This window comes from Athene noctua, chromosome 2, assembly GCF_965140245.1.
Source record: "Athene noctua chromosome 2, bAthNoc1.hap1.1, whole genome shotgun sequence".
Classification (NCBI taxonomy): Eukaryota; Metazoa; Chordata; class Aves; order Strigiformes; family Strigidae; genus Athene; species Athene noctua.
Window position 1 is genome coordinate 22,583,892 of NC_134038.1, and position 27,855 is coordinate 22,611,746.

The following is a 27,855-nucleotide window of genomic DNA, read 5'->3' on the forward strand; positions in this document are numbered from 1 at the left end:
TACTGAGCAGCAGCATGTTCTTGAGAAAGTCTCAGGTTCAAAGGGCACTGAAGTCACTGAAGGTGCACATGTGCCTATTATCTTTCTTAGGCATATGCTGAAGTATCTTGTCAATGCCACCTCCGTTCTTTTGGGAGGGAAACAGTTGGACTTCTTCAAAAGCGGGGAACTATCACAAAGACAAAATGACAAGTGCCATAGCCCAAGAATGAACTCAGAAATTGAGGTTTCTGTTAATGAAAATGTGTCCTAGAACTAATGAGCTCAAGACTATCAAATCTGATAAACAGTAACTGAAACAAGCTTCAGCAGAGAAAAGATGAAAGAGAAACAACCAGTCACTCTGTGGGGAAAAAAAAAAAAGGAAAAACTGCTAGAAGAGACCACAAGAATTAATGGGCTGGCTGTGAATGACTACAAGATAAGCAATGAAAGGAGCCATGAGTAACAAAGGCAGCAAGTAATTCTGACTGATGTATCTGTAGGACGTATTTGCCTGCCCACGCTGGTGGATTCAGTGTGACATTCAAAACTCTTCTGTCTCAGATGAGACACTCTTTCCTGAATGCTGGACTGTGCAGAACACTGTTTGCTGTTTTGATGAACAATGGAAATTGAAAAGTTAGTTCACATGCTTAATAAAGTGAAAGTAAAAGACAGGGAGAGGTGGTTGCTTGACATCAACATTACATTGATTAAGCAGATGGAACTAAGAAGACAGGACTAACACCATGACCTGCAAAAATAATGTAATTTAAACTAAACATTAAACTGGGAGACAGTGTAAAGATGAGGAAATATGGCTTAAAAAGTAATTTTGTGTATATTTTTCAAATAAAATAAGGAAGAGGAAATTAGAGTTTTTCAATTAATAAAGAGGAACTGGATAAAGATTATGCTTTAAATGGTCCTTAATTACCTAGAGAACTGCTGTCAGAATATAGAGGTGGTTATGAGGTACTCAAGAGTAGTTCAAATCTGGTAAGATGGCTCAAGTAACTTGAACACTAACATTACCCAGAGGCAGCCTGGATTCAGGAGAACCAAAGAATCCAGGATAAGTTACTATGCCCAAGGAATCTTAAGATACTGTTTAACAGTGAGCTAGAGATATTCCACTCCATGTATGATTTTTCTTTCTCACCCCAGAAGGAATTAGCTTTAATACCCTTCTCTTCAATAAAGCCCTGGAAAAGATTTACTCCAGCTCACTGCCTAAATCTCAGCTTTTTCATCTTTATGCAGTACTGTCACTTTTGACTTTTATTTTCATTGATTTTACTATATTTTTGAGAAATTAATTTCTGTTGAAAGATTAAGATTTGCAAGTGAAGATCCTCAAACTAAGAAATTTGATAATAGCTCCAACTTTCAGCAATATCTAGACAGTCACAGATACAACCAGCAATCTGAAACAGGTTCAAATAAACTAATGCAAATTTGATTATACAACTAAAGCAAAAAAAGTATAAAAACTAATATTGACATAGCATATGTGTGAGAGCATTGAATCACATATTTTCAGAAAACAAACCAAAAATCCCTCTCCTTATTAAAGTTCGTACATGCGGACTGAACTATATTTCTTTATATTAGGTTTCATGTAAAACAGCATCATTTCTAAACAAATGTCTAACTGAATGCTAAAGCATAAGCTTTATATATATATATAAAAAAATAGACAGAATGTTTATTATACTATATGTTTGGGTAATTTTTAAAAAGCAATATTTTTGTGGAAAGAATACTTCTATGATACTATAAAAGTTTCAGATTCTATTTTGTTTCTGCATTCAGAAGTAGTTTTACACTTACTAAAAATATGGTTATATATGATCTGAATCCAGAGCAAACCTTAACAAACTTCTCAGAGAAACTCACAACTGGAGGGCAGCCATGAAGTTAATATATCAAGAGTTCTTTAGTTCTTGCTATGGAAAATTTTACATGGCCCATCTTGTAAAGTAGTAGCCATATCACCCGTTATAATCTGCTTTTTGAGATCTGAAGCCACCACCTCCTTTTTACTGGCTCACTGTTTATCGGGTTTATATGCTTATTTCTATTCACACACAATTATGTAGACTTTTTCTTGCTTTGTAAATCTTTCTGAAAACAGCATAATCACAGTACTACAGTAGCATGTGTTTTACATCTGTTAAAAGCCACTGTATTTCAAGGATAATTATTTCACAGACGTTATTATGGGCTTCACTTCTCTCTGCCATATACTTCATATATAAATAGGAATTCTGATGTTCTGTAATCACACATAGGTATCGTGAACTCATAAAAGTACTCAGATTACAGAATAAGCACCATACAAGTATCTATAACATAAGCTTATACTTTAAGTTTTCACTCTATTTTTCAGTTAGGCAAAGCATGAGATTTCAGACAGACTCTACTTCTGTGTACTTGGGAGTAGATAGGCTTTTCCTTATTATTTCAAAGAGAATACTAAATACTATAAGCACTTTGGAAAATTCCAGCAAAAAATAGGGGTTATACAAAGACATTTACATATAATATTCATATAACCTAATTTATGAAAATGAATTCTCTAAAGCTATTCAGCTTCTCTTGGGATTTACCCATCATCCTGACTAGTCAGTTTTAGATGCATACATTCTCACAGAGTATTATAAAACATCTTTACTGTGTGTGTTTATAAATTAAAATACATATCATATTCTCAGCTTGGAAACCAAACACAGTACTGTCACTGTGTAAGTGGCAGAGCTAATGATATGCTCCACATCAGTTATACCTCTCAAGATCATAGTAAGCACCCTCAGAATAGGTACGGCACATCTTACGGGAGCGAAGTAATCTGATTGCATCTTCACAAAATAGAGGATACATTGTGTGATCCTGGCTGCCAAAACATAAAAGGTGAACACAATGAAAAGCAACACAAAGATGAAATGAGGACAAATCAACATGAAAAGCAAATAATGTCAGCAACAGAACAAAACACTGGAACAAAACTCAGTCGGAACTTTGGTGAATTTTGCAAAACTAGTTTTATCTATTGTAACCTATTTACTTTTATCTATCTAGTTTTATCTACTGTAATGTTCAAGACAGCCATATGTGTATGACATTATGTATATGAAAATCACACTGTTAGCAAGTATCTGTACTTGTTGATTTTAATAATTTTCTTTATTGACTTTTTAAAAGACATTATCATGATGTAAATATAGCACCATCTTCATGGACCACCAATTATAGGCTATTGGCAGTAAAAAAATGTTTAAAAAGTGAAACATATGAAGAATTACCCCGTGATCGTCTATACACTATATTAAGAAAGCTAATGCTGATATTAACACTTCTAAGACTTCTATCACTATACACAGACTAATAAAAACAGAAGTGGACATGTAGGTACATAGAAGTACATGCATTATCCACACAGTCACACAGATAAAAACATATACCTGGCATTTCTGTAATGATGATCGGCAGACTGGGTGTACCGGGAACGAGGTAAAGTAACATAATGACTGAGTAAATGGCAGAAAGAAAAATACAAATATGAGACAATAAGATGGAGAAGGAATGATACACATCACACAACAGAAGACATAAAAATCTGAGAATACAAAAGCTACAAGAACACTGAAATTAATAACAAGATTAGAAATTTGATATACGGTTCTAAAGGTAAAACTATCTAGATGATTCACACATATATGCTGAGAAGCCAGTGGGAGACTGTGGATCAAGAGGATAGCTAAAATTTGGGATTGTCTACATTATTTCAATTAGGAGGAAAAAAATGTATAAAACTGTCTAAAAGCAATCTCGAGAAGTCAAATAAATGCAAAAGTATAGTCACCACTATAAAAAGCTTCTAACTTAAGTCCCCGATTATGCAATTTAAACTTCACAGCTTGTTACAAGAATGAGGAGCTGTATACAAGTCAGCAGGGCCCAATTTGACGTGGTATGCTGAAAATTTGAAGAAGAGATCCTAAGAAGGACTAACAAATAAGAAAATAATCACAGAGCTACACTGCAGGCTGCAAAAAGTATTAGGGTTCTTAAACTAATGCACAGAACTGAGTACTAAAACCAGTCTACCCACAGCACCCTGGCAGTCAGCATGCTGCCAAAAAGCATTAAAAAATAATCTCATCATGTTCTTATAATTTGCATTAGAATATATGTACACCCACAGGGAGAACAATCAAATAAAAATGTAGCAGTCGACCCCACAGCAGCTATGATATCACAGAATCAACTAGGTTGGAAAGGACCTTGAAGACCATCCAGTCCAACCATTGACCTCACACTGACAGTTCCCAACTACATCATATCCCTCAGCGCTATGTCAGCCCGACTCTTAAACACCTCCAGGGATGGGGACTCCACCACCTCCCTGGGCAGCCCATTCCAACGCCTAACAACCCGTTCTGGAAAGAAATGCTTCCTAATATCCAGTCTAAACCTTCCTGGCACAACTTGAGGCCATTCCCTCTTGTCCTATCGCTTGTTACTTGGTTAAAGAGACTCATCCCCAGCTCTCTGCACCCTCCTCTCAGGGAGCTGTAGAGGGCGATGAGGTCTCCCCTCAGCCTCCTCTTCTCCAGACTAAACACCCCCAGTTCCCTCAGCCGCTCCCCGTACGACCTGTGCTCCAGAGCCTGCACCAGCTCCGTTGCCCTTCTCTGGACACGCTCGAGTCATTCAATGTCCTTTTTGTAGTGAGGGGCCCAAAACTGAACACAGGAATCGAGGTGCGGCCTCACCTGTGTCAAGTGTGTGATGATGGCAAACAACTGCATGCCAGCTTATTCTCACCACTACATGGTGACATTCCCAGGCTATATCCACATGAATATGCCCTTAAATGATTTAGATGCAACCCCAGAACTAACATGACAAAAGTCTGCTGGTAGATGACATTTTAATGTTAACAATTCACTTCCCCTTGTATCTCTCCACTGAATTGTTGACAAGTTTTCTTGATAGTCTTTCAAAAATATGACACCAATAAATATAACATATCCAATCAGTTTCTGAAGAGCAAAGCTTTAAACAAACTAGGACTTAAAGGAAAACATGTGCTGCAGAACATGAATTTCACGGGAATGCAACTACCATTTTGCAAGCAGCTTAACTTATATACGTCTATAAGAAGGAATACACCAGACTCTTCCCTTCACTTACTTGAATGTGAATGAAAGGCCATCAATGTTCTGCTTAGGATATTAGGATATGAGTCCTAACTACTTTTCAGATTCTCACTAAACTATTTTAAGTGCTCAGTATCTGGTATCAAGTTTTGTTCTAATCCTTCTAGAAACTCAGAACTCAAGTGTTCTTATCAAGTCCTGAGACTTTTGCTTGTGAATATATGTCAGGAAGTTCAACCTTTTTTTTTAAAAAAAAAATAAATCAGGAATTCAGAATCAGAGTAAGCTGGCATTTACATACAACCACTTAGACAGTTTGATATGGAATAACTTTTAACAAGTTTGAAATATACTTCCTCATCACCCAGAAGTCTGCTTGTCAATATGGAGGAGTTAAGCCTCAGTTTATACTTGACCTAATCCTCTGGCATTACTGGCTATTCATATTTTTCCCTATTCTTTAGAGCCCATGTTATCCATGCTATCTAACTCATAATAGATGATAACTCACTATAAAATGTTCTTACAAGTGCAACATAAAAAAAGAGATAATACTATGTCTGAATTGTTTAAGAAGAAAAATCAGTTCTATACATGAATTAATGCAGTAACTTACTAGAGTACAAGGCATTCATCATAAATCAAGAATATATAACCTAATGTTTGTGCATAATATATAACCTAATGTTATACATTATAACCTAATGTTATACATAATGTATAACCTAATGTTTGTGCATAATATATAACCTAAATATTTGTGCATTTTCATAATATCTCTAACTATATACCAGTAATAATCATAGAGCTATTATTCATGTAAGCATGTGTCTCTGGAAATGGTTTCTGTTCAAGGACAGTAATATTTTCCATAAAATATGTATGGTTATTAAAAAAATCCCCAACAAACGGAAAGCTGCATGACATATCTGCATGGAAGGGAGAATGATTGACATCACATAGGTCAAAATATGAGAATATGAACATTTGGAGGCAGCATATTTTTCTGTGCTTTATGTATTTCAACGTGCAGTGCAAAAGGCTTAAATGCTATCTATCTTCTGAGCATACAGGCAATGTTCTACTACTTGTCTCTTTATAATTAATACTTTATGTATTTAGCTTTAAATCAATTCTTTGGTTTTAATAAAAATGTTAACAACATAACATCAAAAATGCCTATGACATACCTATTTCTCACTACTCAAAACAGAAACATATGCAGCTTTCATTTGGCTAATAGCCAGTCTAAAGCACTTAAAATCATAATGTATATAAATCATAATATAGTAAAATCATTAAGCTTTGCATGGCTAAGTGCAAAAGAACTTCCAAAATGTTCCAGATCTGCTTAGCAAAATAACCATGTCTTTTGAGCTGTTGGGGAAAACCATGATATCATATGCACATGTATATAGGAGTGCTCAGAAGACCATGGAGACATGGACAACATTTAGATATATCAGATTTTTACAAACACAAAAGAACTTTTTCTTTGGCAACCTTCATTTAGACTTCTAGCTTTTTACTACACATTCCTTACTTGCTACATTGTAGTAGTTGATGTCAGAAGTACATCAAATGATGGTATGGCAAAATGAAAATATTAGTCTGCATGCTCACAGATTTCTGAAATATTACATATTTTGTTACATATAGCAGCAGCAATTCATTTCATTTCATTTCATGAAAATAATGAAGTTATTCTGAATATATAAGCAGCTGATAAGGCAGCACTATATGTTTTGCAATATGATCATTAATGTACACACACATGCGTGGGCACACACGGACACACATCCCTACACACACCCCTGGATCAGGTGAAGATTTCCACTATTCTGATAATAAGATTCCAAACATACAGGCAAACATGATAATTTTCCTTTTTTAAAGTGAATAGAAAATGATGACTTAAAATTTTCTGATATCACTCACCCATTTGTCCATTTCCTTACACCTTCATGAAAATTCAGTGAACCATAAGGATAACAAAACATATATCTGTGATTCAGTGACCAATTAGATTGCCTAATTGGAAGTACTTAATATCCAGGAACAAGCTTGACAGACCAGAATAGTCTCAGAAGCACACTTGAAAGCACACAAATGCACACAAACATACACAGAGCGCCTCACATCTGTAGCATACCTTTCTGTTCTGTGCAAGGGGAGTTTAACCTGGTCTTTACTGCTTGGGATATTTTATCCAATAGTAAAGATGAGGCACTAGAAGATAATCTATTCTTTTCAATTTTCATTCTCTTTGACCATGTCCCACAAGATTATTAATATTCCAGCTTTCCTATTAGATTGGGAAGTTGACTCCCAAGTATTTCTGCAGAAAGGATGAAGTACTGGTGAAGTACTGGAGCACTATTACATCCTGACAATCTTGGGCTTATTGGAATACCCGTAAATAATTCTGAATGCGAAACAAGACTTTCGGTACCACTGTTAGAACTTGCATGAATCAAACTCAGTTGACACAAGAAACTGCTGTCATCCTAACACTGTTTATCTATTCTGATAGCCAGCTTTTCCCAGTGTATGATCCGATTGTAATTTAAGTACTACATTGTACTTGGCAACACTACTCTCTTCCATTTTATTAATACTCTTTTACACTTTTTCAATAGAAGTAGCAAATTAAATGTATGACAAGTATGAAATTATTAAGATTGATAAAAAATAAATATAATTTTTTACTGTCCTGGTAATTATTAACCAAATACTCCCAAACTTTTCAAGTTACAGTTTTCTAAAAATCAAGCAATGTGAAAAAATGGAAATTAGCTCAGACTGCAGAGTAAGAAATAGGTGGTTCTTTCTTTATGCACAAACATCAACAGTTTTTCCAGATATACACCAACTTTATGGACAGACAACAGTTTTTCCAGATATACACCAATTGTATATAAATTGTATAGAAATTCCTGATTATCTCCTGTGATAGATGAAATCCTAGAAATATTCCAACGGATTGCAGTTGACAGTTTGAAGACTTAAACTGTGAAACAACAGCAATTATCAGCAGAGAGTTTGTGAACTGAAAAATAATCAAGATTACTTTCAATAAGAAAATCAGTATCAGATTATCACAGTGCTCCCCATAATGTATTTTAAGTTCTTGCTCCAAAGGACATAACACTGGGCATAACTGCATTGTTTTTAACATGACCATTTTGTATGTGCACTTTATTCTGGGGAATGTATCTATGACTTTTTCTTGCTGTTTATTTGGCTTTTAATTCATAGAACCATAGAATGGCTTGGATTGGACAGGACCTAAAAGAGCATCTAGTTCCACCCCCCTGCCATGGTCAGGGACACCTTCCACTAGCCCAGGTTGCTCAAAGCCCCGTCCAACCTGGCCTTGAACACTGCCAGGGAGGGGATATTCACAGCTTCTCTAAGCAACCTGTCTCAGTGTTTCACCACTCTCACAGGAAATAATTTCTTCCTTATATCTAATCTAAATCAACCCTCTTTCAGTTTAAAACCATTACCCCTCATCCTCTCACTACATTCCCTGATAAAGAGTCCCTCCCCATCTTTCCTGTAGCCCCTTTAAGTACTGTAAGGCCGCTATAAGGTCTCCCTGGAGCCTTCTCTTCTCCAGGCTGGACAAGCCAAACTCTCTCAGCCTGTCCTCAGAGGGGAAGTTTTCCATCCCTCTGATCAGTTTTGTGGCCTCCTTTGGACTCACCCCATGAGGTCCATGTCCTTCTTATGCTGGGGGCCCCAGAGCTGGATACAGTAATCCAACTGGGGTCTCACAAGAGCAGAGTAGACAGGGAGAACCACCTCCCTCGACCTGCTGGCCACACTTCCCTTGATGCAGCCCAGGATACAGTTGGCCTTCTGAGCCACAAGCACCCATTGCCTGCTCATGTTCAGCTTTTCATCCACCAGTACCCCCAAGTCCTTCTCCACAGGGCTGCTCTCAGTCCACTATCACCCAGTGCTTGGGATTGCCCTGACCCATGTGCAGGACCTTGCACTTGGCCTTGTTGAACTTCATGAGGTTTGCACAGACCCATCTCTCAAGCCTGTCCAGGTCCCTCTGGATGGCACACCCCTTCCCTCCAGTGTGTCGACTGCACCACACAGCTTGGTGTCACTGGCAAACGTGCTGAGGGTGCACTCAATCCCACTGTCCATGTTGCCAGCAAAGATGTTAAACAGCGCCGGTGCCAATACCAACCCCTGAGGAACGCCACTTGTCACTGCTCTCCACTTGGACATCGAGCTGTTGACTGCAAAACTTTGATTGTGACCATCCAGCCAATTCCTTACCCAGCAAGTGGTCCATCTATCAAATCCATGTCTCTTCAGTTTAGAGACAAGAATGTCATGTGGGTAGCGAGCTTGCTGTGTGCTCTCCTCGCTGCCCTAAGGATCCTGAGGTCTACCATTTCAGGGTCACTGCAGCCAAGGCTGCCCTTGAGCTTCACACTCTCCACTAGCCCCTCCTTGTTGGTGAAAACAAGGTCCAGTATAGCACCTCTCCTTGTCGGCTTCTCTAGGAGGAAGTTATCATCAGTGCATTCCAGGAACCTCCTGGATTGCTTACGCCCTGCTGTGTTGTCCCTCCAATAAATATCATCTCGAAAGTTCTGAATCATGATTCTTTACAAATGTAGCTACATTTGTAAGACTACACCTCTCTTGCCGCCTTCCTACTCCATCCCTCTGTTGGAGATCACCATCCCTCAGCAGACACATGGAGGCACCAAGTGCAGATAATTGTGCAAATTCAACAGTGATCTCACTGTGAAGTAACGTGCCCACCATAAATAACAGCAGCTAAAGAGAAAAGACTCTCCTTTCTGCCATCCCTACTGCAAGGCTAAAACTTAACAGTGTCCTGACTGCAATCCCCTCAGCAGTTAAATCCATTAGGGCTCATGAGTGAGTCCTTGGAGAGGAAAGTGTATTTGGCAACATTATAACTAACTGAAAACAGAATCTGTTAATGGAAAGTGTAGGACAGTCTTACTTACAGGAATCCCTACTGGTACAATCTCTAGTGGTTTTTACTTGCAGTTATAGGCGTAGATATACAAAATAATTAGGAAGTGCAGTATACTATTAATGCACATGGTAACATTTTGAAAGGAAAAAAAATTGTTCTTAAATCTCAGTTATTGAGATTTAAGTTGATGCATACATTTTATAATGTAGCTACAAGCAAATTTTCAGCAACGTGGGTTTTTTTACTTTACTGGGTATTTGAAGAAGCAAAGAAACAATGACATTGCATACCCATATGTGTATGTACCTATATGACACCATACACAACCAAAACCTGAAAATATTATCCCAGAAGTCCCCATATACTCTACATTTCCATTTATACTCTACAATATTTTTGTATCTGTAACATACACTTAAATGATTGTACTATATAATATTAACTAAATAATAAATGACTACTTCATTACATATTATTCAGCTGTGTATTTAATAAAGGATGTGAAAAAAAAAATAATCTGTTTTCTGTTTTTTACTATGGTGCAACATCTCAAAAAACTCTTTTCCTAGTATGACCTAATCTGGCACCTAGCTATTAACAATGTTGGATTAGGAGCCTGCTATTTATAGATAAAGCAACTGCCAGTGTAAGATGGCTTTTAGAAATGTAGAATTTACATTGCTCTTGGTCACATTTAATTTTGTGCTAAATAATAGAAGCAGCTAATTAAATGGCACCTTGTCTAACATGCAGCAGACTTACGGTAGTGAATAATTTTGTTGATTATAGTAGCCAGAATTTTTGGCATGTATTTTGGCATTTACTTTAAGACATGTTTAAAAAACCACTTTCAATAGCAAGAAACAAACAAAGTTCAACAGAAAGTGTATTTAAATATGCTAATGAAATTATCTCTCAGTAATAGTGATGTGATGGTCATGCTAGTCCCAGCGTATCAAGATATCATCTTTGAAGTGATTTAAAGATATCGGAGAATATTTCTTTAAATAATCATGGCTATGACTACTCCATTACTTTAACACAGCAGATAATAACTTTTGTTCTTTAAAATGGAAACTGTGTAATAGTCCTGATGAAGGGATAGTGGACCCAAAATTTAATTTGCTTTTTCTCTCTTGTTTACTTATAACTGCCTAGCAGAAAAACATTTTTACTTTGGGATTTTTCTTATACGTTTCCATCACAAGACTCTTTGAGTTAGTTAGGCATTCTCTGAATGCTCTGGCCTACTATATCTATGCTAAATTCAGTGTTAGCAATTTCATGCCTCAGGGAGAGCACATCTAGGAAAAAGAATATAGTTAGATTAATAGTTGCTAAATAGTATCTACCCTGCTTATAGCTGTAGGCCTGTGTACAATTTCCTTACTCGGTCTTGATGTTTGTTGTTATTGCTGATGTATCTTTCAGAAAGCAATACACAGATAACGGTTTTGGCTGTCTTGTTTTTGGAACTATGCTAGGATTCTCATGCTGTTCCTCTAATTCACCTAATTATATTGATATAAAATTAAATATAGAACTCTGAGGTCAAATGTGGCTGTTTCCAACATTTTCTCTATAGTTTGATTAGTTTCAGTTCCTGAAGTGAGGTAAAAGTCTGCTTTGGAGAGTTTATTAAAGCATGTCAAACTGAAGCTTACAAAGTTATCCTGTACAGAGAAAAGATCTTATGGAACTTGGGGCTGTATTAGGTCACAAGCATTCATATTTCTTCCATTACACTTTGAGTTACCAGTATATACAGTACAATTCTGACATTTTTGATAATACAGCAACAGATACAAATTTACCTGTGACTTTACCAACAGAAATCATTATGTGATTTGATAGTAACATTTGGCATATTTGAAGGCTTGGTCTTTGAAATTAAAATTATTTAAAATTTAATTAGAAAATTTATGTCTTTCATCTTTTTATAAATAATTTCATTTTCGCTTCTAACTATGAATTCATTTTTGAGGGAATGTTTACATTGCCATTACACTTGAGGTCATTAGACATTTTTGTATGTGGTCTCAACTAACTCTTTAGTGCCATATACCTCAGAGAACTTTATGCTGAATTATCTAGAAAAGTAAGGAAATAATTTTCTTACTCCTATGCTTAGTCATATTTTAGCAACTGAGCATGTCTACAAGAAGGTACTTTGTTTTGAAGTCCCTTTTTTGCAAACAGCTCCAAGGGATAAAGCAGAGCTGTGGGAAAGAAAAGTGTGACTTTTTTCAGAGGTAAGTGTGGAACAAACCAAGGATGACAAGTAGAGAGATTATATACCTATACAAAGGCTCATTTTTTCTACTTCTCCAAACTGCCTGCAGTTCCAGCAGTATTCACAATCAGTACCATTAAAGAATTACTTTAGGGACTTTGTGTACACACCATTGTTTTTTATTATGTAACATAGTATCACAAACATTCGCTAACAAAATCTGAAGTCTAATAATCTTTCCATTCATAAAACCGCTGTCAAACTAACAATGAATATAAAACATCATAAATGTTTGGGGATAGTCTTTTTCTATTGAGTGTTGCCTAAAACCGATATGCTTCGGAGTCTGTACGTTGCAATAGAAGCATAACTAGTCAACAATGTGATTACAAAGGCAACCACTCACCATGTACAAACAGAAATTCTGTGTGTGTTTTGGAAAATACAGATGACACATAAACCTGTGTTGAGAGATTCAGAGCACCCCTAACAAGCAAATACCTATTCATCTAGAATGGTCATTCCATAATCTCATCACCAACAACTCTCTGACATTGTTTCTCTAACATATTCTAAAAAAACGATTCTCTTTCTCTAAGCCAAGCCAGTCCAGTAGGGGTTTTCTGATTGAAGTGATGGGGAAAGATTGCTGTACTGTACTTCAAGCCACCTTTCACTGCTATGCATTTATCTGGGAGCTAGCAACCAAACTCACAAAGTGAACAAACCCAAGAGCATTCCATAAGCTATATACAGGCTCTAAGGACAAGTTTAGATCCTATTTCAAAGATGACTTGTCTAAAAACCAACATAGTATTACCTTAAAAGCATTCTTTTCTTTTCTTTTAAGGAAAAAGTTCAGAATCCTTAAGTTACTGCCTTTTGTATGAAAATCAGATAGCTTCATGAGCCAACTAAAGAGCAGTCTTCTTTTCGATAACTTAAATAGAAATATTAAATAGTTTAATGAAAAAAAAAATATGTTCACCTATGATCTATTATCCTTGTAATGAATACCATTAACATTCTGGATGATAAATACTTGACTGATTTTAATTCTTTCTTTTTTTTTTTTTTTTTTTCCCCCACGACTTTTTTTTGGCCAAATTCAATTATAAATCACTTGAATAGATATGCTTTTTTTTTTTTCTTTTGGCTCTCTTTTTTCTAACTTACCTAATCAGGAAAAATTAATTATAATTTTTTTAAGAAGAATTTTGGTTTACATTCCTTACAATCATGGACAATCACATTAATGTTCTTTTAATTCTTATTATTTACCTTTTCTGTTCAATATTGCTAACAAAAAGCCACTGGTTTCTTAAACTCTTTTTATTAGTTAACAACATTATGTGCTTTGATGGCACTTGAGGAATAACCTGTAATAATCATCTATAAAAGTATTAACTTCAAATACTAGTCACATAGCACTCAAACAGATTACAAAATATATCTGTATTACTCCTGGTATATGCAATTATGAAATGGGACAATATCTAGCAATCATGCCTCTCTGATTATAATTTGCAGGTTTTCAACTTGGTGCATAAGAAGCTCTAAGATTTTCAAAATTAAAGGTAAAAAATGCTTTCCCTTTTCATCTTCTGACCTGAAGACAATGAGGTGGGAAATATCCTATCAATATTGGTTTAATGTCACAAAGGCACTACCACAATTAATTCAGCAAAATTATCTACATTAGTCAACTATTGCCTGCAATTCTTTTTTACATTCTTAAAATTCATAGAGGTTGCTACAGCTCTGCTCACTCTTTGGGAAGTTCCATTAGGCAAAACATTAGTTTGCTAAGATGTGCCTCTAAAAACAAAAGATTCCGATTTCATTCTAACACATATTGCCGTAACCTTTTTTTTTTTTCCCCCTTCACAAAAACGGCTCATAAAGTTGAGAAAATAAAAAGTTCTAGACTTTTGTTATGTTTGTGAACTGTACTGTATCTGATGGGAGAATTGCATTAATACTGAGCTGAAATTATCCATTTTTGTGCCTCTTTATTCAGCAGCAAAAATGACTGAATCTACTGTTGTGTTTTTTTAAATACATTGAGCACTTAATGAATTTATTAATATAGCACATTAAAATATTAAAAAAAAAAAAAGACAACTAAGATATTTGTCTTTTCTATTGTACAATTTCTCATAGATATTTCAGATTCCCTATTGGCAATGACACACTAACTTGACAGTTTTGTCAACCTTGTGCGCATTGTATATTTTGTAATATATATCATGTAACCAGTGGGTACATGAGGAGGGAAATGCTTATCTGTGGGATTAGGTAAGTAAATTTGCTATTTACTTCAGTGAGCTACCATATTGAAGTAATTCACATTGATGAGCGTAGGCTACAGCTGTTTCTAATTCCATTCAGATATTTACCTCTCTCTGTCCGGGGAGTAGTGGTCATCTATAACACGGTGTCTATCCATTCGGTTCAGGGTATTGTAATGCGCAGCAGTAGATCGAGTCCCTCGCGGTCCCTGATCCAGATTCCGACTAAGGATAAAAGACATCAGATTCTGAGTGCGCCTGGACTACATCCCCTCACTGGTTTGTACAGCAATTATTTGCAAACATGGTGGTAATGAGATGTCTTAGCTGACCAGTGTTTTGTATAGTTTTATTCTCACTTAATTTTAAATCTGATGGTAAAAAAATTTTCTCCTACAAAGAAAGGTGCTAAGTCCAAGGTTTATTTTCCTCTTGTTTCAATGTTTGTTTTGGAAATAAGAGGATTACTTTTTTTAAAAAATATCATTGAAAAGTTAATTTTAGACAAAATTTCATTTTTCTTTCCAGACTAATACCTTCAAGGAATATTTCCCTTCCAGCTGCAACATACACTGAAAAATTTTCCATGAGCTCTTGAGTTTGGCTATACTATAAGGATGTAAAATGTAGTAAGATGCAGTGAGGACTTCTGGCTGTTATGGTAGAGTGCAGACAGCTGAAAACACTGCCATCTGAACTGAACAACAGATGCTTGTTTTGCACTGGAAAGTTTATTTTGTAATCTCACTAGCATAGAACCTCAAAAAGACAGAACTGTTTTATTAGTCATAAGTGGTACACATAGTGCAGGCTTCATTAAAGAACACCAGTCACCTTTACAGTTTTGTACTATTTGAGACCAAAGCTTTGCCCATCGATTGCTTCACTCAGTTTAACCAGTACCTACTGATACACACTAACTTAACTTTTTCAGCTCTGTAAAACAAATCTGCAAGAATAGGAAGATAAAAAGACAAGAGTTAGCTGTAATACTTATTGGATAACTAAAACGTAGTGTTTTGTATAGATTTGAAAATAGCGGTTTGCATGCCTCCCTCCACACAAATTCACATTTTAGATCTATAAACTCTTCTGCCTCTTGTCCTCTCCTGCAGTCTTCCCTAATGTGGGCTTCATTTTTTTTTCACTTTTATACCATTCAGTTCTTGTGTCTTTCCTTGTCACTTTGTCTGCCCTTTTGGTACCTGTCATCCTTATCCTTTGTCATTTGCCAGTCTCTGATTAGTGTTAACCTGTATGATGCTGCTGCTGCCATGCTCTTGTTTATTTCTGTATATAAGTGCTATGAAGATGTTGCATTACACATAAATTTTTGCCTTCAGCTCTATTTCATTTCTCATAAAGCATTTCTCCACTCTGGCTTTCCTGAAGCCAAATATAATGTTTACTCTGGCTAGTAAACTTCATACTTGCTTGCGATATTAAAAGTGAGTATAATTCTTCTGCCTTCTACTCTATAACTCTTTCCTGCAACTTCTTCTTTGTACATGTTTTAATGCTTTCATTTATACTAAAATGACAGAAAATCCAGTATAGCCTTTACCCTGCCATTGGACTCTTTTATGTATATTTGTATTCTTAAACAGACATTGACAGGACTCCTCAGCTGTTCTTCACTAACTTTTTTACTTTTCCCAACAACCAATTCTTATTCCTCTTTTCTCAATTCTAGTTTCTGTTTGGCCCTTTTTCTCAGGGTATCTCTTTTTGTTCAGGTTTAAAAAAAAAAAAAAAAAAAGTTGGTTTTTTTTTCTGTCTATAGTATTATTATTTTACTCATCTCTTCTTTTGACTTAAACATTTAAGCTTTCTCAAGCTGTCATTTCTTTGCAAAACTTCCCAAAGATGTGACCTTTGCTGTCTGCCCACATAATCAAAAGTCCTGCCTAAACTCTGATTATATGCATTTGTCCTGAAAACCCAGTACCATCCTGTCTGCTCAAATCTTTCAATAAGATTGTGTTATTGTCTTATAGTTCTAAATAAATATTTTCTTCTTTAGAATTCTGTATTATATCAGATTCTGATTTCATGATGCTTTTAACACCCTACAGAACTGTATTTCTTCTACTTCAAAGTGTTACTATTAGTTCTGTTTCACTCTGCTGAGGATGCCTTTGACAGCCAGATTTACTCCTTAACAAACAGAAAATGACATACTTTCTCCAATGAAACTTGTTCTATAAGAAAAGTTGCTCTTTCACAACATATGTCTTCACTCCTTTGGAGTTCTCTTGAAGTTGACAGAACGTGTATGGAACAACCAGATAAGAGGCAAGCAGGATAAAAAAAGATGTAATTGCAGGTGGTGATGGTAGAAAATAATGAGCATTCTACTAGATTTACTACACCATTTCAGCCTAGCCACTTTCTGTAGTCACCTCCATCTTGCTTTTTCAAATGCGCAGTCTTAGAAAAAGCTAAACATTATGCTGTTCAGTTCCTGCCACAGTATAAACTCCATTCTGATCCACAGAGAGGATAACAGTCCATAAAATATATTAGCTGAAAACTTTACAAGAGCAGTAACAATTTCTTGTCAGCTACCATGTAATGTGGCTTTGGTGGAGTCTATTGACAAATGCAGTAGAAAGACTCTGGACTGCAAAATGTCTTCTAAGATACAACAGCAACTTGCACTTCTATGACCCAAGAGCTCCTGCCTGCAGAGGCATCAATCATTAATTGTGAGATCTCTGGGCATGCAGCATGTTTACTGCAGTTAGAACATGTCTATAGCACCACAGATATAACAAACTCAACTAAACATGGTGCAGAAGTATTGCTGAGTACACCTGGATTTTCATTAGAATTAAAAATGACATTTCTGTAAAGCAATGATTATTTTTAATTTCTACAAACTCTGAAGTTCTGACAACCTGATTCTCTGGGCTCAACAAGTCCTCAAAAAAATTATTTGGTGTGTGGGCAGGGAAATATTACATAAATAAAGCATTTGATTGTGACATTGTAGGAAATGACTAAAATATTTTTCTCTGTAAGTTCAAAATTATATTTAAAAGTTTCCTAAAGGAAAGTCAGGAAGCAAGAAACATTTCACACATGTAAAAAATACAAAACAACAAGAAAATTAAAAGCTTTTTCAGTGGTGTTAGACAAGTATTAATTATTACGTTGGGTAAAAGTTCTGACCAAAATACACACAGTGTGCATGCACACACAAAACCACAAACACACACAAAGAGATTTTGCTCATGTTTATGTCTATATCCAAGACAAATAAACCCAGGAGATTTAGCATAGGCAATTACTTTGACTGAAATCAGTATAGCAGAAATCACAACAGGCTTCTCTGTGTCTACCATTTATGTCTCATTTAAGTCAGGCTGTATTTACATATGGTTTTAAATTTCAGGTAGAAACTTACAGTTTCTGCCTGATAGCTGTTTGTGTTGATACAGGATAATTTGGGATCCTAATACCTCACTAATGCAAAAGAATATCATCTAGTCTGTATATGTTAGAGAAAATGGTAAGCAAACATGTAAGAGAATATAAAGTCAAGAGAAATTTAACTTAACAAAAACAACAAAGATAATAGAAAGGAAAGTAGAACACAAGAGAATCAGAATGGCTGTAGAAAAAAGGGATAGGCACATGTACCTGACAGGAAATATTGGATACCAGATCTTCATTATTAAATGGGAATTGTGAACATTGTGGCAAAGAAAATAACTTCCCCTTTTATTCCAGCTGAATTACACCGTCTGGAAACCTACTCATTCATAGTGACAAAAATGCTGGAAAACAGGCTTCATTCCCCTTTACACTGATCTGATTCATCTTAAGAAAGCTTATCCACTCAGGAAAATTCTTAATTCTGGCTTAAACAATATATTCAGTCAAGTAGTAGTCATTATCCAAAATATTAGCTTTTGGAAGAAATGTCTCGGTCTTTGTTTCACAAGATAAATAGTTATCAGAGGCATTCTAAAATCAGGAGTTGACATTTTTCTGTATAAAATTGTATGTGTGTCAATTTATTCTTGATGCTTTAAAAGTTAGGAAAAAAAATAGTAGAAAGCAAGCTACTACAGGCAGGAAGTATGGCTCTCCCAGAATCTTAATTCTACACAGACAAAAGGGTTGAAAACAGCCACTGACAAATGAATGCTAAAAAGATGTCAAACCGTCAAACCATCACACACTATAAATCATGGCACCTTCTAAATAGCTCTTGAAAGTGAAAATCTGGAGAAATATATTTCTTTATTTAGATGGGAATGTACTGATTTTTGATGAAAAATAAGACAAAATTAAGTAAATTTTTGCATATCACTATAATATAAGAAAAAACATGATTTGCTTTACATAGTTTCATAAGATCTAACTAATTCATTGCAATTTTGAAAGTCTGGAGATTCTTTCCAGTATTGTTACAGGATCAATATCACTTAAATTTATATACCTGCATAGTTAAATAACAGTTTACCTTTGTGGGGGAGGGACACTGGGAGACCACGATCTAGTCCGTCCTATACTATCTCCACGGTGAGGGGACCCTGATCGAGAGCAATGATTAGATGACATAACTTGTTCTGGCACTGATAGTGTTGAACTTTGAAGATCTCTCCCATTATGTCGATAATCTAAAAAGAAATGCAAATATATAATGAATCTGAAATTGCACTTTTTCACTTCCTACCACATCTGTAGTAGTTAGAAGCATGATAAAAGATGGAATTTGATGAAGAATATTACCATGTCATCTTCTTTGTTTTTGTAATAAAAAATACATACATAAAGTTGATTCCTGTTATGCTTAGTTTAAGTACAGCTATAGTTCTTATACTTTAAAGATATAGAAATAAACTGCCATGCACCAAACTGAGGATTTATGCTAATCAAAATATCCAAATTTACTATTTCTTTGTGGTCAATATGATAATTAATAATAAAGCTAATAAAACCAACCCGTTTCCTTAGAAAAACAAAATTGATTATTCCATTTTTACTTAAAATTGCAAGGTAATGATTGTGTATAATATACTTCAAACAGAAACATCCACAATTAAAAACTAATCCAAAGTTGAGCTCAAAAATATGGGATAGGAAACTACTATGTGGTTAAACACAGACTTTGGGTTCAAAAAAGATTTGTATTTCAAAATCAAAGTACAATGACTCAGTGGCATCAGATTTCACTCATGGTTCTGAACTTAAACACCACAATTCCTTCACAAATATATGAGCTAAGGCCACGCAGACTCCTGCGTACATTCTGGACCTAACCTTGAATTAGGATAATAGCAGGCATAAATGGTCTAAGCAAAATCCTTCACGGTTACAATAGCTTAAAAGGCTAGCACATGGACATTTTATGTAGGCTTTTAAGAAAAATCTTTTTCTAAAGTTGGATATATTGAAGTGACTGTCTGCATCTAACTGAAAAAGCTGAATTCACTGCCCTAGGGTACAATACTTTCTGTGAAAAAAATACCAGATATACAGGAATTTCAGAGAAGTTTCCACAAATTTTGTGAAGATCAAATTAATACACGATGATAAGAAATTAAAGCATTGCAAATGTTAATCTGATTATAATGTTTTGCAGAAACAGGTCTTCAGACAGCTCCTGGTGGCTATCATAACTGATATAACTGACTTTTTGTTCTGAAGAGAGTAACCAAGTAAAGAATATTTAGAGACATCCACCTGGCACTGAAAAAATTCTGGCTCATAAAACTTTAATTCTTCACCTATGAGAATCTTCTGAGAGTCCAAGAGTATTTGGTCTTCTACTCCAGGTTGTTCTTGCTTTTTATTCCTGGTAAGCACCTAAGCAAAACTTCATTAATTCAGTTCATTTTATGTTTACGAGAGTCTGATACTTCCGAGTATTCATACTCACTGTAAGGCCTTAGGACCAAGGATATATGTGAACCACTCTAATTGATAAATAACTTCTTCCTCCTATGTTTAGGCGGAAGATTCTTTGTGTGTGTCTGTGTGTGTGTACTTAAAGGGGAAAAACAGCACATCATCATTACATTACATTACATTATTATAATAATGTTGAGTATCAGATACTCTCCTCACTTCAAAGCAATCAAGTCATGTTACAAGTAGTTTCAGCTGAGAGTCAGTAATAAACTACAGACTTTTATCCCATGTATTAATTTATTAGCATACACACTGATGAAGTATATAAAGACCAGGTCTGGGTGAAGCCATCAGAGACAGGGGGAATTCTATCTTTGTTTGAAACAGGGTATTGTTCACTAACCAGTAAAGTATAGAAGTTGTCTGAATAAAGGTTTTGCAAGTCAGTCTAGAAATCAATAGACTCTGCAATTCAGCAGTTCTTCAAACAAAAGAGGAAAAACTAAATAGCTGGAAGCTCAATAACGTTAAAATTTAAAAATGTAAAAAACCAATAAGAATCTCTTAAACAAATCCATAAGATATTTGCCAGTTTTATATACTAAACATATTTTGTTCTCAATACAAAAATAATGCACAGAGAACTACTTATTGATAATACCAGCATTTCTAGAGAAAGCAGGGAAAGGACATATGAGATATTTCAATTTGCCTGGAAGCTGTAAGAACATGAAATGTACTGCAGAGCACAGAGAAGCAGGAAAATGAAGTTGATAATTTTTCAGGTTCTTTGAAGACTCTGGTCAAGCTGTCACCAAAATAAAAATTCTACAGGTAAGAAACAGGCAACCAAGTGAATACAGGAGACCTGTGAGGAGCACTGTAGGCCACTACCTGCTACCCCAGAGAACGAAAGTGCTATAAGCAATTCTAATAATTAAGACCACAAGTGAGAGCTCTGCAAACTGTTTTTGAATCGACTAGAAGTTATTTTCTCTATTAAGTGTTATTTTATATATTTTACTGAACTTAATTTATGGAATATATCATTAAGACAAAAACCTCTGTGTTTCATTGAACTAATTAAAAGGTGGTGTATACACAGTAAGGAATGTACTGAAACAACCAGCAGTTATTATGCTATGATACCACACCATATATTGAATTAAAACAATATCCCAAATCCACATTTTCTGCATATAAACCCAGCTGTAATTCAGATAAATTAGAAAGGCTTGTTTTTTAACTATGACAATAGATGATTAATTTCAAACAGCATCCTTACAATGCAAACCATATTGTTTCTAATTTCACAGTGAACAAATTACTCTGACAATGTTTAATATTTTCATTTAAAAAATTAAAAATCTGTAAAAGTTCTTATCAGTTATTTTTGCAGATTATATTAATTGAAAAGTATTGTAAATAGCAACAATAAATAAACAAATTTCTAAGGATAGTCTTAAAGTGGCAGAAAGTTTTTAACCTTTAAAAGACAAGTTGATACATTTGGCAAAACCAGAAAGTTATCTCCAGCAAAGTATAACCTGAAAACTCATTGTACTGGGTTTGCATGGCAAGGTTTTGGTAGCAGGGGGCTACAGGGGTGACTTCTGTGAGAAATTTCTAGAAGCTTCCCCCGTGTCTGACAGAGCCAATGCCAGCCCGGTCCAAGACCCACCGCTGGCCAAGGCCGAGCCCATCAGTGATGTTGGTAGCGCCTCTGAGATAACATATTTAAGGGGAAAAAAACCTGTTGCACAACAGCAGCTGCAGCCAGAGAGAGAGGAGTGAGAATATGTGAGAGAAATAACTTTACAGACCCCAAGGTCAGTGAAGAAAGCAGAGTAGGAGGTGCCCCAGGCGCTGGAGCAGAGATTCCCCTACAGCCGTGGTGCAGCCCATGGTGAGGCAGCTGTGCCCTGAGCCTGTGGAGGTTAATGGTGGAGCAGATCTCCACCTGCAGCCCAGGGAGGAGCCCCGCCAGAGCAGGTGGATGCCCAAAGGAAGCTGTGATCCCATGGGTAGCACACAATGGAGCAGGCTCCTGGTAGGACCTGTGTACCCATGGAAAGAGGAGCTGATACTGGAGCAGGTTTGCTGGCAGGACCCAATGATCCCGTGGGGGACCCACGCTGGAGCAGTTCATGAAGAACTGCAGCCTGTGGGAAGGACTCACATTACAGAAGTTCATGGAGGACTGTCTCCTGTGGGAGGGACCCCATGCTGGAGCAGGGGAAGAGTGTGAGGAGTCCTCCCCCTGAGGAGGAAGGAGCGGCAGAGATAACATGATAAACTGACCACACCCCCAATTCCTCCTCTCTGTTTGCCACTGGAGGGGAGGAGATAGAGAAATCAGAAGTGAAGTTGAGCCCAGAAAGAAGGGAGGGGTTGGGGGAAGGTGTTTTAAGATTTAGTATTTATTTTTCATTATCCTACTCTGATTTAATTGGTAATAAACTAATTTCCCTGAGCTGAGTCTGTTTTGCCCATGACAGTAATTGGTGAGTGATCTCTCCCTGTCTGTGTCTCTACACATTCATTATATTTTTTGTCCCCTGTCCAGCTGAGAAGTAGGAGTGATAGAGTGACTTTGGTGGGCACCTGGCATCCAGCCAGGGTCAACCCACCTCACACATAAGTGAATAGCAAGTTATTATGAACTTATATATAATGAAATACAAAACATGATTTCCCATACAAGTACACATGACAGAGTATTGTCTATATTCTAATAATCCATATCTATAGATAGAAAAACCACAGAGATGGGTTTTCTTATTCTGCATACACAGGGGGCATTTGTAGCATTTGGAGATGAAAAACATAATGAAGAGCAGTAATATGAAGAAATACTTAAAAAAAATCTGACATTTAAATCATCGGTTTTATACAGTATTTGGTTATGTACAGACAGCAAAGTACAAGGGGAATGAATGATAGCATAAGGTGTTCTACCTGAATGAACACAGTAAAGGGCAAATAATTAAATTAACAAAACAAACAAAAACCTACTCTGACTAAAAATTTCCTAGAAGTGAGAACTAGTAAATCAAAATAATTAAATTTATTAAATCTGCATACATAAACAAAGTAATTACTTTGAAAGAAAAAGCCTCCTCCAGCTCTAGTTTGTTATTGTAATTGACCACTTGCACATTATTGTTGCAATAAATCAAGATATATGACTGTCTAATTAAATTGTCAAGTACAAGCCTGATCAAAAAATGTTTTACATTAAATTGGAAGCAGGCACGCAATGCTTTCTGGTAACTAACACTGATAGTGCTTCCTTATAACAATTTAAAAAGGCAGAAACTATCAGCACTCCTAATAATTCTGCATCAACAAAAGTAGATATGTTAAGTCATATCTGTTTTGAAGACACAGATTAATATTATCTATGCTTTGTTACCAGAAAATAAACTTTGAAATTTATAATTCATTCATTTAAAACAGAAACTATTATATTTATAAACTTCTCTTTTGACAACAGGTCACACAATGAGAAGTACTAGTTTCAGCAGGGCAACCCACTAACATGAGTTAATTACAAAGTCATCCTTCAGTTTTGTAGAGTTAATGTAGCTCTCTGCGTTATTTCACGCTACGTATTTTCACTAGCTAGTAGTCAAAGCAACATGGAATGTATCTCACATTGAAAATAGCCACATCAGATGTTCACAGAACATAAGTTTTTGTGAACATCTGTAGAATTTAATACTTTTATTCAAGGAAAATATCCATTCTAGAAAGTCGCAATACCAGAAGATACTAACATGTTTAATATAGAGAGAAAGGAGTTTAGGGATAGATACAGTAAGGCTCTTAAGTTTCTTCAGTATAGTCATTATCATTCCAATACTTTACACTCATAACCAAATCTAAGCTGTAAAGGAAAATATTTAAACTGTGAATGTATGAGTAAAATCAGGTATTTCAGAAAAATTATCACAAAACTACATGTTTACACAGCCATGTAGATACAGCTCACAGAAGATGCTATGTTTTGAACTTAGTTGCCAAAATCAGGGATGCAAGAAGGATGCTTCCACCCACTCAGGATCCAAAGCCCTGCATTTTATCCTGACATAATGTATCTTAGAGTATTTTTTTAAAGAATTGAATAGGGATAAGGTGAAAACTGTTTTTTAATTTTCTGGGAATCTAAGAAAACTGCTAGTCTTATGTAGGAGCTAGCTGACTAGTCACTTAGACTATGCCAGTTCTGAGAAACATTCAGAGAAACAAATATAAACATGCACAAAATTTTCACATCCAAAAAGTAAGAGCTTAGCAAGCTTCTTGATCAGTTTTGGATTTAAAAACATCTGACTAAAGGTAGCTTTGGCAGATCAAATAGTTCAGTACAGTATCTGTCTCAAAGATACTTGGTCCTGGTACATCACAGTTTAATGATTCATTGTTTTTTGAGGCTTTGTATTTATAAACAAGCTCTCCTTATTTATAATAGTGCAGAATTTTTTTGAAATATTTGTTTTTTATTAAAAATGTCAATGGTTTACTGTTTTATTTTTAGATTAAATGCAGTTTCCAAATTTCAGGGTCAGTGTAATTTCTATTTTACTTTCTGAACCTAGAGATCAAAATAGTGTAGTTAAAAGAATAATTATATCTTATTTTAAGCATGACCACTACTGTTCAAGAATGAAACAGTTGTCTGTGCTTGAATCACAGAGACAGCACTTACAGTATGCCCAGCCAGTGGGATCCACCATGTCTTTATGCTACCTATGCACTGATTTTTTTCTCCAGCTGAAACCATATGAAAAAGATGACACATACTAGACTCTACCTTAAGACCAACTAGTATGGGATTGCAACCCATAATTTAGAAAATATAAGAGAACACCCACACATATTCCATACAGTGGGATATGGCAGGAATATAAAAAGTACCTAAAAAATTGTTTAAGAATGAACTCCGAAGATCGTGAGACTGATGATACTGAAATAATTGATTCAATCATCTTTCACTTGAATTCCAATGGCTTTTGTTGCAATTACTATTTTTCAAATAAAATACTTCTGTATATAGGAAATTTGTGCCTTTCAGTGACACAGGTTTCAGAGGAAAGACAAGCCATCTGTGATTTCCCTGCAGCCATAAGAGATGCACAGAGAGCAATGGGCCAGATCCTCAGTAACAAAGCCTCAGGAAGATGACAGTAACACAAAGCTTACATGGGAGGCTTAACAACATGCCTAGCACCAATCCATACACCCCAGAAGTGGCCAACACTGTAATAAATATGTTTCACAATCAGTGCTGGAGTTCTTTTAAATGCCAAACAGACTTTAAAGCTGCTATTGATGAATCATGGACCATGGGATATGAAGTGGCAACTTTGGTACTCCTACCTTGAGAACTTAATTCTCTCTAGTAGGTGACCGGCTTTGCTTGCCTAGTCATTGAAACAGTTATGTCCTTCTCAAGAGAGGTGACGTTCCAACAATTATGGTGACATTCGCAATTGAAAAAGGTATGATTTAACTTCAGATTTCAAAAATATTCCATGTCTTGGAAATAATGTTAGAGAAAGTAAGTAAAAATATTTTCTTGTGGAAATGTCAGACAGTGAAAACAGGTCACAAATGCAACTTGACCAAGGAGCTGCTATTGAGCGAAGCAGGTAGCTATTTATAGCAGCAGCAAAAATAGGATAAACATTGGAATCTGCTTGCAGCTATATATATTAAATCATTACCATAGAATCGAAGGCTCCATAACTATGCCAAGCCTCTTAAATCAACACACAGAGCAGTGAACCTGATAATCAGTATAGAGTTAATCAGCACTGAACAGCTGTGAGCTGTGGTCACTTAAAAGATGGGTACATGACAAGGATATCTGCAATGCCACCATCTTCTTTTCATGGGAGGGTTTAATTAAAAACTGTGACACATATCAAATGAGGGATTTTACGAAGCACACTAAATATAGCTTCCTCTGAGCTGAAGTTTTGATTTTATGTTTTAAGAGAGAATATTAATTCATTTGACTTAAGTATTCATTCACACAGTATGGCTTTACCGTGTTAATATTGTGCTATGCAGGGTATGTTCAGTAAATATTAGTATTAATGAAGTGTTATCAAATTCTGCAGGTTTCAGTCACAAAATTACAGAAAATCACAAACCTCCAAATATGAGGTCCACATCAATAGCACTAAAGTCAACCAAAAAACCTCCCTGAAAAGTACTAATGAAGCTTTTAATTTACATGTCTTGCTGCTCGATTGACTTAAGAGAAACTCTGTGTGAAAATTGTTCTAGAAAAACAGTATTAGATTTTCCACTCATCACAGGCAAAATAATTTACTTGTTTCAGACACTGATGCTAAGTGGTGATTTCTCCACTTTAACATCTGTACCTGACTGAGGTGTCAAGCTTTGTCTTTATCAGAAATTTAATTTTTAACACTCACTGTGGTCAGGCTTAGAAGAAGCACTAATTAAATACAATTATATAATCAAATTGCCAGAAATGCTTAACATACCAAGATTTCACACATGGGCACTCAGAGACAGTTCAGTTCTTTTATACAAATGTGCTCAGCTTCTGTGGTGATTTGAACATCTAAATACAGAACTTGGATGTCCTCTGAAAAAGTGCTGACAGTTACTGATCAAATAAATTGTATTATTAATATCTGAATACTCTATAAATTTAAGATACATTATGCATGAGCTTGGGGAGCTTTTTTTGCATCAAGATATTATTCTACAAATATGGAAAGGATGAATATATAGTGAAAGGAACTAGAAAACATTACAGTAGGAACAACTGGTTACTTGCTGCACAGTAACTCAGTTCCTCAAGAGGTGTTTTTAGCTCTGTGGCACTAATGGTATGTATGGGCCCATTACACTTGAGACAATTCTTTGGATCAGAAGTGCATATGTAGAGTGTTCCCACACAGTAATAAACCAGAGTGTGCTGAGTTTTCAGTGCTGTCCTTACACCCAGTATGACATACAAAGCTTGAAAAAAACACATACTATACAGATAATATTTAATCTTATTTAAGTATTCAACTATGTATATTTTCTGCTGCTCAGAAAGCCCCCAAACAGTCCTTTCACAGAGCATTTTCTTCTTAGAAGTGCTCGTCATCACATCTGTAACTCATCCCATCTCCCTTATGTGAGAAATATCCATCAAGAGAGCCTCTGATCGAAATGCAACTTCCTTGAAGCTTTCCATTATCTATTAGATGCCTTTAACACTCTGCAGATATTAGGACTGTGGTACAACATGAACTAACATACTGAGTTCATATTTATTTAACTTTACTCAAAGAATAGAATGCTACCAGT

General features: G+C 35.7%; 1 protein-coding gene across 50 annotated transcripts in view; it reads right to left on the reverse strand.

Moving 5' to 3' along the window:
• RIMS2 (regulating synaptic membrane exocytosis 2) overlaps positions 1-27,855 on the reverse strand; it is a 489,731-nt gene that overhangs the window by 150,588 nt on the left and 311,288 nt on the right. For 36 of the 50 annotated variants that reach the window (XM_074898586.1, XM_074898591.1, XM_074898572.1 and 33 more), the window contains 4 exons: positions 19,124-19,280; positions 14,758-14,874; positions 3,447-3,512; positions 2,771-2,878 (listed from right to left, as the gene is read on the reverse strand). In XM_074898586.1, the coding sequence (XP_074754687.1) occupies positions 2,771-2,878; positions 3,447-3,512; positions 14,758-14,874; positions 19,124-19,280 (448 nt within the window). The remainder of the gene's footprint in view (positions 1-2,770; positions 2,879-3,446; positions 3,513-14,757; positions 14,875-19,123; positions 19,281-27,855) is intronic. The other 14 variants (XM_074898600.1, XM_074898596.1, XM_074898599.1 and 11 more) reach the window with 3 other exon arrangements.